The following is a 14,679-nucleotide window of genomic DNA, read 5'->3' on the forward strand; positions in this document are numbered from 1 at the left end:
ATATTATATGTAATAGCATATTTATAATTTTATCATGCTTATATCGTTTATAAGATTCTAGGTTGGCCAAAATAATAAAAGAACCTTAAAATCTGTTTGACGTACAGAACAGTAAATGAAATGCGCACCAAATAATAAGTGGCCGTCCAGGCGTCTCCGGAACTTTTCATTTGGCACGACTTACACTCGCTAGTCCCGAACGGTCAAAATTTACGTCCTGCTCCCTCGCGATAGAGAGACACACATCGTAAAAATGTATGTACATAGATTTTCGTAAACTTTACACCTCAAGAAAATTTATTACCTTACGTAAACTTATTATGTCTGACACGGAGAGAATAATTTCCATCAACTAACGTAGTAATTTTACAGTCGGCTACAAATTGAACAGCCTCCGCTTTATTTTCACATTGTAACATGAAGTGAAATTACACTAGATTGCAAATAAGTACTGTAATATCGTAAATTAATCCAGTTACATATTTTAATTTGAGAATACAATGCACGTATGATCACTAGCTGATTTTAGATATCACGAAATCTTTTTTTACAGCGTTTAATTTTTAATGGTTCAAGTCTTCAAGTCTGCATTTCGAAACTCTTTAAATTAAAAATGTAAGCTTAAAAAGAAAGATCTAAAATGGAAAATTTTTAAATCAATAGATTTATGAATTACTCAATGCAAAGTGAATGGTATCATACTTGAAAAAAAAAACAATTCAACTCATTATATTAAAAGCTGTTAAAATCGAACTTGGACAAATTTTTCTCATAAGGATTTGTAAAATTACCTGTAAAAAAATAAGTTCTGTAAAACAGACTGTTTTGAGGAACCTGATTTCACTTCGTTTAAAAGCTTATATTTCTCTTGAAAAGATAAATGCTTCCTCTTATATTCCTTTAAAATTTTCGTAAGGGGCATAATCTAAACACTGAGTAACTAGAATCGAACTGAAGCGAATGTACTACAAGATTTTTGCAACAGATTCATAATTTTTTATGGTAAAATATGCAAGTAGTTGAACCGCAGCAGTAGTACATTTTATACCGAGGAAACAACAATTATTTTTAAGAGATATAAATCTTTTTCTTTTGTATACATTTTAAAATTTAGTTTCTATTCTATTTTCTATTTTATTCTTATAAGTAATCATTTTTTTAACGTCTTTATGCAAGTTTATACTTTTAAATATACATTAAACACAGCCCAGCTTTGTTCTCAATTGTCTTCCTACTAAAAAATGTTCGTAAAATAATAAAAACTGTATCTTCACTAATCAGATGATCAATTTTAATTCGCAAATTGAAATTTTTAAATATTATATTTTTTATTTATTCATTTATTAACAATTTCATCAAATAAGATATGGTGTGGATTTGTTTTTTCTTTTCGTTTTAAAATTTATTTTAATAAAGTAAAGACCCCCTGGGTATGTGTGTTTATTACGTTCATTTTCTACTTTTTAAATAAAGTAAAATACCCCCAGATATGTGGGTTTGGGTTATTGTTTTATTTATTTAAATAAATAAGCTTTCTCCGGGTTCGTGGGTTAATATCTTCCGGTTTTATTTATTTATTTCTAAAAATAAACTTTCCCTCGGATGTATGGGTTAATAGTTTGTATTTTTATTTCATTAAATTTAAAGTTGTATTAATTTCCTTTGAAAGGATCTGCGTTTGTGAAATTTTAAAAATCGCAGTGACCTCGGCGAAACAAAACTTAAAATGGCGGTACCCGACTTGGACCACCTTGTCCTTTATAACGGGAACATTTCTTGTGGGATTGCAGTGTAATTATAAAATTAAGTTGAAATTTATTCATTTGAAATTATTATGACACTTCAGCGTAAAGTTATCGTGAGAGCATGTAATAATAATCTAGATACATTCAATAAACGTATCAATAATTTTTCAAGTTTTTAAAATTAACTCAGGCATTTTAATATGCAAGTGATTTGCCCGCACTGCCTCAGTAGTAGCAGCATTAGAAAGTCAATGCTAGAGTATTATGGGCCCAGTACAGCGCACATTGGTCTGGAATAGGAATTTACTGTTCATAATCGCCCACAGGTCGTATTTCTTAACCGAATTAAAAGTTTTTTTTTAGAAATTCTCAGCAATTAATTTTTAAGAGAATTGTGGTTTGCTTTTCTAAAATTTTTTCACAGAGCAAAAATATATAAACAAATATAGTGAAAAAATTGACCATTTTAGCTTTGTGAATTTTTATCTCAAGAAAAAATACAGATAGAAACTCACTATCAGCCAGAATCATTGCACATGCATTCATAAAACATAATTAATTTTAATAATATTTAACTTAATTTATATAAACAATTTTTATAAACAAATTCTTATTAGGGTTTTTTTTCATAGAAAAAATCGTTTATTTCACGCTGGTTGTTATATTTTTCATAAGAGTCATAATTTTTAACAAAAAAATTAGCATGAGTTGACAACTATTGTTTTTATAAACATTTCTATGAACAAATTCTTTATAAACGAGTTTTTCTCATAGCTGAATTGATTTTTCTGAACAAAAGTGATTCACAATTGTCTTTAAAGCCATTTATATACTTTAAGCTTTATCAAACATTAACAATATAGATTGTTTAGAACAATTTAGTTGAACAAGTCTCCTAATCGGCCGTTTTCGCGTAGAAAAAAATGTTTTTTTCTTCAATAATTAGTATAGTGGCATTGATTGCGGTGACTAACGAACGAAGTTAAATAAAGAATAATTTATATGATTATTATGAACAATTTTTTTAACAGAACTATGTTTTATTTTTTTACATGCAAAAAAGACGGTTTTCCCCTGAAATTATCCGACAATAAACTAACAGTGATTCCAAAATTGAATATGGGACATTAAATAATAATTTGCGTAATTGCTAATAATAATTTTAAAACAATGCGTGACAATCTGTGGTTAGTCGTAGAAAAAAGTTATTTTTTCTTTAATCATTTTTGTGATAATCTTATTTGTCTTATTGAATCAATGAAAAAATTGATACTTATAATAATAATAAGATTATTATAAAAAACTTAAACTAAATAAATTAAGATTCAGAACTCGAATCATTTTTAGATTCGAATTGTTCCATTAGTTCATCGAGTTCTTGATCAAGTTCAACTTCAACTTTTTCCCATTCAGGCTTCAAGGATGCAATGAAAAGATCTGAGGACTCAAGGAGTTTGTGAATTAGATCGTGCATAGTATGCAATCGAGAAATTTTTCGTGTGTTGAACTGTCGAATGTACTTGATAACCTTGTTCCTGGCTTCAGAAGCTTCTTCGCAATACATGCCAATTGGCAGCATAAAATTTTCCATAACTTTTCCGCTATGTAGCAGTATTTTATGAACTGAAGAAGGCATGTAGTACCATGGACATAAGCTCACATATAGTTTTGCTGTCCTAAAAGAATACTCGTTGAAAAAGAGAGAAGGAATTTTTCTGCTACTAACTAACATTTGTAGTATGTTTCTAAACATTTTAATGAGTTCTTTAATTAATCTAGTTATTTCTGACAATTGATCAACATTCGAGAAAAACCTACGAGCCGTATTACCACAATTAGAGTTGCCATTTCCTTCACTTGGTTAATCAATTATTAACCCCATCTTCTTTTGAAATTCGTTGCAAAGTCTTTTCTTAGTTTCTTTCATCGTTTCTTTATCCTCTTTCTTGCATATGCTCCATTTGCAGATTTGTAACCGATAAGCAATATGTAGTATACACTCCATGAACCTAATCCAGGCATGCAAAGTAGAAAGACCGAATTCTAAGCTGGATACAATTTCTTTCTTCTGCTTTACACGCTCTAGATCATTCATTTGTGATGGTGTCGCTTTGCAAATGTAGCAAGTAGAAGATGATGGAGTATCAGTGAGAGCTTTACAAACATTTCCATCCAACATAGTTAGCTTCATTTCTGTTGTCACTATATACACACCATTAGTCGTAGTAATTGTTGTGGGTCTAAGCTTCTTAACTTGTGTCTTAATATTTTTGATTTCCGATTTCGTTAATTCCTTTGTTTTCTTTGCATATTTACTCATGATAGGTATACAGCGTTTTGGCGAGGAACTATGAGGATTCATCCAAACTGTTTCTCCCGTGTGTTATACCCTGAACCATATTGGCACCATTGATGCTGTGAAAAAAGAGTCAACGGTCAAATCGTTGTTATTAAACTTCTGATTGTATTTTGCATCAGTTGACAGTCCATCGATGCCACATTTAATTTCAAAGTCCAAATAAGTTATCTTTAATCTATTCTCTGAAATCGGAAGGCATAAATTCGGATCTTTAAAAAGAAGTTGAATAGTGTGATCAATAAGAGACTGAATCTCAACCATGGCTCCTTCTTCCGATATTCGAATAATTGAAGGATAAAAATCTTTTTTAATCTTTAATACATTCACATATGAAGGATAAATGTCAGCCTTTCTTTCTTTGGCCTGTAAGTGAATAGTATTATATAGATACTTTGATAGTCTGGCCTGTTGCATTAAAGCTAAAGCTTCTTCTGAAGAGTAAAGCACATATGATTCAAAGTCAGATTTACCTGAAATGTTTAAATATTCAGTATCGTCAGAATTCAAAAGAACAACTATAGCATTTGCAATTTTTTTTCTTCCACTTTTTCGTAAACTTCGCATAAATGCATCCTGTATCTCAGCAGCCGTAAAACTCTCTTCAATGGACATTAATTTTCATCTCTTTGTCGCAGCAAAAGCATCTTCGAATTTTCTATCCGAACTTTTATTCCTCCTTTTGATTTTATCCCAGAAAAAGTAACAAGGAAGTCAGTTTTTAGCCACTTTTTGAACCTCTTTTCAAACTGAATTTTTATACTCAAACATTCTTTCCATTTTTTCTGAAATATAGGTAAAAAATACAAATTCGAATGATTAGCTACTATTTCTAGATGCCCAGGATCAAGATTGTACTCAGTTTGCATGAAACTTAACAAACCTTGCACGTCAGTACTCTCATTGGCAATAAGAATATCACAAAGGACCTTCTTACCTACCTTGAGAGTATCCATTTTTTATTAGAAATAATAATACAAACAATTGAAATGTACAAACCTGCAGAAGAAGTTACGTACAAAACAAATAAAAGATAAGTGACTTTTGAATACGCAAGTACAGTGTTATTGCACCTTATTTTCACTTGTTTCTCATTTATTTTTCAGGAAGTTGCATAAAGCAAATGAAAGATAGGTGCCTTCTAAAAACACAAGTATAGTGTTATTGCTATGGACAGTTTGCTACAGAAATTGTTATTAACAATTACGCAAATTACTATTTAATGTCCAATATCCAGTTTTGGAATCACTGTTAGTTTATAGTCGGATAATTTCAGTGGAAAGCCGTCCTTTTTGCATGTAAAAAAAATAAATCATAGTTTTGTTAAAAAAATTGTTTAGAACAATCATATAAATTATTCCTTATTTAATTTCGTTGGTTAGTCACCGCAATAAATGTGACTCCAATAATTATTGAAGAAAAAAACATTTTTTTCTACGAGAAAACGGCCGATTAGGAGGCTTGTTTAACTAAATTGTTATAAACACTCTATATTGTTTATGTTTGATAAAGCTTAAAGCATATAAATGGCTTTAAAGACAATTGTGAATCACTTTTGTTCAGAAAAATCAATTCAGCTATCAGAAAAACTCGTTTATAAAGAATTTGTTTATATAAATTGTTTATAATAATTAATTTAAATATTATTAAAATTAATTATATTCTATGAATGCATGTGCAATAACTCTGGCTGATAGTGAGTTTTTATCTATATTTTTTCTTGAGATAAAAATTCACAAATCTAAAATGGTCAATTTTTTCACTATATTTGTTTATATATTATTGCTCTGTGTAAAAAATTTTAAAAAAGCAAACCACGATTCTCTTAAGAATTAATTGCTGAGCATTTCTAAAAAAAAAATGTTAAATCTATTAAGAAAAACGAGCTGTGGGCGATTATGAACAGTAAATTCCTATTCCATACCACTGTGCAGCGCAGCCATTACTGGAACTCCGGTAGGCTGAAATGGGCCAGTGCTGTGCCCGTCACATTTTTTTCCACCTAGGAAGAAGCAGTTAAAGCGCGTAAATCATGCCTGACTTACATAAAAATGATTTCTTTTGTTCTTACATGACAAACGATAAAAATTTATATTTGCCATGGAGGTCATTTTCCAATGCATAAATGCCGAAAATGATAGAACACTAAGGAAAATTGTTATTTGGGCTGATTATTTAGTTTGTAAGATATGGTACTGCTGATTTATTAGTAGGGACAGCAATGTTTTTAGTTGCTGATACTAATTGAATCGTTACTACAAATAATAAAATTTGTTGTCAATTTTGTAGTAGTCCGGCTACTGGGAAAGCTAGTCAAAGCTATGTCCATTATTTTTTTTCTGAAATTTGGAAATAAATACAAAATTTGGCCTGGATATCAATCACTAAATTAGGTAACAAGCTTTTATGCTGATCAATATAAATAAAACGTTTTTTAAATAATAATAAAATTTAAATTTAAATGTTGATTTGACTCGATTCTAGCTACATTTTTGACTCTAGGCTACATTTTGCTACAATTAGGCTCAAATACCCTGGAAGTACGTATAAATGAGCAGTAATCCAAATTTCGCATTATATTTTCTGCCTTAAAAAAGTTTTCCAACAATATTCAACGTGTTTCAAAGCCAAAATTAAACATTTTTGGAGGCCGAGAAAGGCCTCTCGATATGATCCCATGTTTTTTGACATGACTTTAAACAGTGATAATTCAAATTTTAACCTGCAAAGGACCCCTAAAAAAGTCATTACGTGAAAGAGGACACATTTCTCAGAAAAAAAATTTTAATGTTTTTTCATTTGATCGACCCAATAACAATTTTAATGTTTTTTTCATCTGATCGATCCAATAACCGGACTACCTTAACACTTTTTTATCCTTCTCAAAGAATATATCAAGCAGCTAGGATATTTATGGACTTATACTGTTCAGGTTGTCAGTTAAAATCAAGAGTAAAATCAATTAACATCACGCGCAGAATGACTCACCCCCACCCCCCCATGTGTCACTATTTGTCACGCTTGACAAGACCCCCCTCCCCTGCCCCTCAGTGCGTGACTTCATAAGTTAACGCTCCCATAAGCAATATAGAAAATGTGATAGGTCTCGCTCATGATGGAATAGTAAGGAGTGATATCACCCTATGTGTTTGGTAAGGAGGGGTAGACCACGAGCGTCCAAGAATTCGTGAATAGTTTCCACGAATGGAAACACAGGGTCTGTTTCGCGTACATGCGCAATAAAGCATTCTCATCGTCCCTAGCGGACCAAGTGAACGGAGAGGAGACTCAACAGCGTATCCTTATAGTATCCACATAGTATCCCTTCCATATGATGCAACAAGAAAAAAAAACAGCACGATGGGTATTTAACTTGTTGAAATGTGTTGAAATGTGCTCGATTATGCATTTACCTCGCGCTACACGCTCGGTCTTTATATTTTCGCACATTCTTGCGCAAAAATTTAAAAATTAAAACTTAAAACATCCACCACTGTAATTTTGTAATTGTGAATTCTCTTTCGTTAAAAAAGCTTAGCTCAAGAGTTTCAGTGCACCTATGGCACGCGACTGAGGGCAATCGCACTCCACGCTTAGTCTTTGCATTTCTTCCGCATTCGGGCAGACCTTTTAAAATCAAAGGTGAAACGACCTACAACTGTAATTTTGAACTCTCTTTTGTTAAAGCTCTCTTGGCTTTAACGAACACATTCTTTTCTACATTATACACAACACTTTTATATCAATTATAATACATTTTTTATGTAATTCTGCCAGGGATTACTTAATAAAAAATGGCAAAATAAAAAGCAAATTGTATTTATCATAATTATTTTTGCATTTGTTTATAATTTTGCTTTAAATTGTATTCTAAGCTGCTCTGAAACATGTACCATTTCAATAAATGTATATCATTACAATTCCTAATATGCATAAAGATTGAATCATACTAAGTCTTATTTCCTTGTTTTTATAATTTTTTATTTTTAATGTTGTTTTTTACGATGAAATAGAAACTACTGCGCATCTGCATAGAGTCTAATGCAGGAACCTATATAGTGTCCTATATAGGAGCCTATGTCCTCTTTCGTCTTTTCTGTGCTTTTTACAAAATGTTAATTTTTGCATTTTTTATCTCATGTTTTACCATTAAAAGAAAATCTACTCGTCCTATCAACAAAATAATTAATAATGAATTTATAGATCTTTTTAGGCGAACAACTTTTGTCTGGTAATTAAAGTTCATACCTTTTGTCGTTTTAGAAATAAATTTAATATTTTTATTTACAATATTATTTTTTACGACTAAAGCAAAAACTATCTGTCCTATCAAAAATTATAGCTCTTTTTTGGTTGAACAAGTTTTGTCTCATTTTTTCTCGTAGCTTGTATCGAAAAGTGATTCATTCTTAATTTGTAGTTCTTTCCAGGGCGCGTAATTTGAGCTTTTTCATTTTTTTGTATCTTGCATAGTTGGACCAAAAAATGGAATTTTTGGATTTTTCATTATTTTTGGTACGATCAAATTTGGAGTGTTCAACTTCTCGACCAAATTAAAAAAGCTGTTATCCTAGTCTTATAGGGCTTTCAAAAAGAAAAGTTTTTCTTCTCTTGACTTTTTTCATATCATGCGTTTTTTGGCTGAAAATATTCATTTTAGTTTGTTTCTTTGGATTTTGAAAATGCTCTAACTCTGATAATTGTCTTTTCATAGAAAAAACTCATGGAAATAAATTGTTTGAGTTTCTGAGTACTATGGACAAACGTACATAGAATTTTTGAATCTTGAAAAAATGTGGTTTCAAACATTTTTGGTACTATCAAATTTGGAATTTTCAACTTTTTGAAGAAATTAAAAAAATTGTTATCATAATCTTGTAGGGCTTTCAAAAATCAAAGTTTTTCTTCTTTTGACTTTTTTCATATCATGCGTTGTTTGGCTTAAATTGTTCATTTTAGTTTGTTTTCCTGGATTTTGAAAATGCTATAACTCTAGTAATTTTTTATTTTTCAAAAAAGTCATTAGGATAAATTGTTAAATCTTTTGAATTCTATGAATAACCGTACAGAGAATTTTTGAATTTTGAAAAAAGTGGTCTCAAAAATATTCAAAATATGCCCACTTTTTGAATTTCCATTCAAAATGGCTGGCTAACGAACTTGACCTTTAATTTAGGTCACTAAACGAGTGTACCAAAGGGCAATCTAATATATTAATTTTTTCAAAAGTTATCATGTTCACAGACAGACATTCACACAATATTAAAAACCTGTTTTTCGAATTCAGGGGTCTGAAAACGTGGCCATTTGACAAAAACTGGGGGGGGGGGCGTCAAATTTTACACAAATCTAATACCTTCTCTGATGAGAATGTAAAAATATTTTTAAAAACAACAAGATGGGCTTTTATATTGTTGCAATTCAGATTCTACGTTAAATTTTCCATTTGAATGTCACGGAGTATTTTTGATAGATTTTTCAGCGTTAAGAACTTTAAAAATTCTAATAACCATCATTTACATGGGCAAAAAGCGGCTTCAACCACATTTTCTTTTAGAAACAGTGCGTAGGCATTATCCGTCGGTAACTAAGAAGTTTAGCTGTATTCCATCACCATACAGTGGAAATATGAGAAAACAAGGCTACGACGCAATTGGCAATATACTACTCAAAAATACTATTGCATTTACTCCAAGACATTCTAATGGAAAATTCAATTTAGAATTGGAATTTCAACAAGTTAAATACCCATCGTGCTGTCTTTTTTTAGTTTTTATTGCATAATACGGAAGGGATACTATATGGATACTATAAGGATACGCTGTGTAGAGTATCCTTTCCGTTTACTCGATTCGCTAGTGAAACCATATAAATTTAAAATGGCCGCACCACTGAAGGGATAGCATTGCCCGTATTCCCCTATAGTTTGCATAGATTTCTAGAGCTTTTAAAAATGTATTTTGTTTTTTCTAAATGCAGAGTGAATATTTGGAAAAATTGTCGAGAGATGTCAAGACCCGATATTTACAAAAAATTGGAAAAATCGAAAACTTTGATCCGTATGTTCTTATAGATATATATTTTAGTGAAAATGTGAGCTCAGTGCCCTCGATCACTGTGGAGGATATAGTGTCATATTTTATTCAATCTCACAGTTTTTACGCCGCAAAACAAGTAAAAGCATATACAAGTTTGAAGGCGTATTAATTTTAGAAAGCTGGTTTTGTGGTGATAATGAAGTGCAAGCCGTTAAATGGTACTTTTCTACTTCTGAGTGAGGTTCCTGTAACATACAGTATTTTCTGTTTTAAGTTAGTATTTTTAGTTATAACTTATTATTTTTTATGAGTATGAACATTAACATTATGTAATATTCCTGTGAAGCATGGCATTCGTTTTAATATACGTTATTAAATTCCATTGCTGATGTAAAATGCGATTGCAGTTTTTTTTTTATATTTCAAGGCTAGGAGCAGTCTTTGGCAAGAGTGATCTGCTCGCAGAATAAAAAAACCAAAGTGATCTCATTAAAAAGTTTTAAGATTGCATTCTACTTTTCTACTAAAGAGGACAAATTTTTAACAAAATACATGCATTTTCAACTGAACAAGACACACTTTTAACCCAAAATAAAATAGTTATAAATAATGTTTTTTGAGGCCTATTCCGCTTTTTTGGTATAAGAAAAATTTTTTATTGTAAAAAATTTTGTGCCGAAATGTTTCAACCTGATTTTCAGGTCCTTTTTAAGCCTTATTCTAAAAGAAAATACATACGTTAAGGAATAAAATAGAAATTTTTTAATTAGTACGTGCTTATTAGTCGTTGATGTTTACTTACTATGAAAATAAAAGAAAAATCGCTGAAGATTACGTTGAAATTTGCATTAATATATATATATATATATAAAGGAGTTAAATGAACAGAATATGCATTTTAAAATTTAAATTAGTTTGAAAATTAAAAAATTAAAAACATATCATTTACGATCTAAACTGAAAAATTTCATCTGAAACAGAAATTATTTATGAAAGAGTTAGGTTATTAATTTTGAAATTTTGTAGATACTATTTGTATAAAAGTTATTCTGAACTTACAGGAAAACATCCTTGAGATTATATTGTTTTTTTATGACATCTTGATTTATACTGATGACGAATTTTTCGTCAAGTTGTTTGATCACGACAGTTACAATGATACTAACACACTACTCCCTAATTTTTTCATGTAGTCCGGTCAGTTTGGGCGTGAATATCTCAAAGAAAAAAAATGTCACAAAAAAACGGTACATGCTATGCAAATTTGTCTTTATTTTTGCGTCGAGTGCATGATCAGTGGTCATTGTGTAAAAATGTGGTGAGGAACTGTCATCCTTTATTCGCCGAAAAGCACCGAAATAATGCGCTTCAAGAACATAGGTAAATTTTAATAAGCTCCTATATTGTCAAATTTGAGTAGAAAATTTCGATTTTTTTTTATATATTCATCAAAGCCTTGACAACTTATATCTTTTTCAGAAATTTAATATTTTCATAAACGTGGCTATAAAGTAGTTGACAAGAAAAAAATTTATCTTTAATACTATTGCACCTACCGCAACGAGCCAAACCTGTTAATGTTTGCAATATGATAAGTATTAACACCATATAAATAGATTGCATAAAAACTATGTTTAGTAGAAATAATAAGTATTTTAAATGCTGGCATATTTCAACTAAAATACAACAGCTTCTTTGTGTAAGTGATAATGCCACCTCTTTCGTTTGCCACTCTGCGGGGTTTTGAAAGCAGGGTCGTATCTACTCTGGGCACACTCTAAGTGCACATGTTATCAACTATCCGGATATTATGAAACTGAAATTACACATATCAATACGCAATAAAATAATAAGAAATAATTTTTAAAAAAACATTTTTGAATTTTTGAAATTAGATTGAAAAATATTTTAGGATATGTGAAAATAGAAAATAAATATTTTTTATGATAAGAATCAATAATAATTTGTAGGTCTATGCATTTCTTGCAAAGTTTTCTACATATTTAATACTCTGCATGGTTTATATTGGCAGTGCAGCAGTAATTTAACAGGTACTCTTTTTGAACTTGACCTACTCCTTCTTTAAAGCTGAAAGCTGGTCAGAGTCCCAAATTGCCACATTCTTATCGTAATCTTATTGCATTTCTACAGGTGTCTCTGTTATATTCCATTGTTAATGATTAATATTTCAGTTTAAAATCTAGATATTGGTATTAAAATTGTGTTAGTATTTGGATTCTATTAAGTTATTCATATAATTAATATTATTGTATCAATTGGCATTAATGATCAATTATTATTCATTTAATTTTGAATAAGTAGTGACTTAGTGTCTTATTTCAGTTAAAAATAATGACTAGCAATGTAATGTTTGTTAACAATTATGGACTAATTATTAAGTAGTGCTTATTAATGTTTAATAAATTACTCGATTGCTTTATTAATACATAATTAACTATTAGATATGTATTATTTTAATAATTAGAACAATAATAATGATTTAATAAATTTATAATTATAACAATTTCATAATGAATACAACATGAAACATTTTACACTTTAATTATTGTTATTATGGTTAATTATCATTAAATATTTATTAATTACTATTTATTTAAAGAATTTCAACGATCCTGATAAAAAATCACTCGAAAAGATAATGGTAAATAAAATTATTTGATATTTAAAAGAAAGTTACAATGAACATTACCTTTTTACTAGTTACTACTTAATAATTAGGATGAGGCACTGAAGAAGAATATTAAACCAAAACTAAAGGCGTTACGAGGAAGTAGTATTTTTAATCGTACCAGTAACAAATGAAGCGTACGAAGAATAGTATTCTTATATTGAAGAAGGAAAAGAGCATGCCCTTTTAATTTATTATTATGTTATCCATGAAACAGTGAGAGAAGCACTCCATCAATGACCGTGGGCCTAGTTTAGGAATCAAATAAATCGGACCATCCGGCTAGCAGTACGCGTGTACAGCGAACAATGTTCAAGTTAAAAGAGGTTAATAATTAATCATTTACTAAGTATAAAAGAAAAAAAATCCCCTCCACAAAAATATAATTATTAAGAACAATGCAAAGTGATACATATCAGCGCTGATAGGGCGGGGTGCAGATGTATTATGTGCGCGCTATACAGCCCTGAACTGAGGAACCAGAAGCTGCGTGCTACTGTGCTTCAAAGCCCGCCTGCTTCTTTGAATGTACCGCTACACTTCAATGAAACAAGTATCCTCACTTTGTCATTATTAATCGAACGTTTTTATATGGTGTTAATTCTTATCCTTTTGCAAACATTAACAGCTTTGGCTCGTTGCGGTAGGTGCAATAGTATTGAAGATAATTTTTTTTCTTTGAAACTACTTTATAGCCACGCTTATGAAAATATTTAATTTTTGAAAAAGATAGAACTTGTTAAGGCTTTGAAGAATAAATAAAAAAAATCGAAATTTTCTAGGCAAATTTGACGATACAGGAGCTTCTCAAAGTTGACCTATGTTCTCGACGTGCATTATTTCGGTGCTTTTCGGCAAATAAATGATGACAGCTCCTCACCACATTTTTGCACAATAACCATTAGGCATGCAATCGACGAAAAAATAAAGACACAATGGCATAGAATATACAGTTTTTTGTACCATTTTTTTTCTCTGAGATATTCACGCCCAAACTGACCGGACTACATGAAAAAAATTAGAGAGTAATAGCTTATTTAGAGGTTAGGTTATGCATCGTTATATATACGTAACTAAAAAAGACTAAAAAAGGTCCTCGATCTTTTTTTTTAGGATTTTCGAACATCGCGTTTGGTATATAAAGCGTAGGTCCGCGGTCTAAACCTGTGTAATGCATATGGCGTCTTATGGAAAATCCGTGCTTCTTCTCACAACGGCTCATTTTACTCATAGAAAAGGCTAGTGAAACACATGTGAGTGAGTGTGTGCAGTTAGGCGAAAGTTTGTTGTGGCTGCTTTCACGTCATCTTCAATGTTGTCGTCTACAGATCGCTGTAAAGACAAATATCAGCGACGCATCTCTATTACTAACATTCATCAAATTTTTGCAATAAACTATTTTAATTTTTTGAAAGCACATCTATGTTCAGTTTGCGATTCCAAACATTTTGACATGTGAAGCTTGCCAGCAGCTTCAAAAAGCATGTTCAAAACTTCCGAAGCATGTTGACATCGTTGGCATGGCAACCGCCAAAATTTATGTACTCGGAACAGCCCCTGGGTGTCCATTCGTGAAAAAGATTAACTATTTTTGGACATTCGTGGTTGCACTCCCCATTTCAAGGATACTACTCCTAACTAATTCTTCTTGATGTCGCTATCTTATCTTTTTTTATCAAATTCTCTTTGACGGAAATCTTAAGGTTTTCGGTAATTGCTCTTAAAAGGAGAAAAAGCGATTAGTTTCTACGAAAATAAACAAGATTCTTGTTACTGATAATCTAATTTTTTTATAATCTTGGTAATTCTTTTATTAATAAATGTTAAGGAACAAATATAATTATAAATAAC

At 30.6% G+C, this 14,679-nt stretch overlaps 1 protein-coding gene across 1 annotated transcript in view; it reads right to left on the reverse strand.

Moving 5' to 3' along the window:
• Positions 1-3,606: 3,606 nt before the first annotated feature.
• LOC117173604 overlaps positions 3,607-14,679 on the reverse strand; it is a 99,812-nt gene continuing 88,739 nt past the window's right edge. Inside the window, exon 2 of the mRNA XM_033362244.1 lies at positions 3,607-3,947. Coding sequence (XP_033218135.1) covers positions 3,607-3,947 — 341 coding nt within the window. The remainder of the gene's footprint in view (positions 3,948-14,679) is intronic.

The sequence above is a fragment of the Belonocnema kinseyi genome, chromosome 5 (genome assembly GCF_010883055.1).
Source record: "Belonocnema kinseyi isolate 2016_QV_RU_SX_M_011 chromosome 5, B_treatae_v1, whole genome shotgun sequence".
Lineage (NCBI taxonomy): Eukaryota > Metazoa > Arthropoda > Insecta > Hymenoptera > Cynipidae > Belonocnema > Belonocnema kinseyi.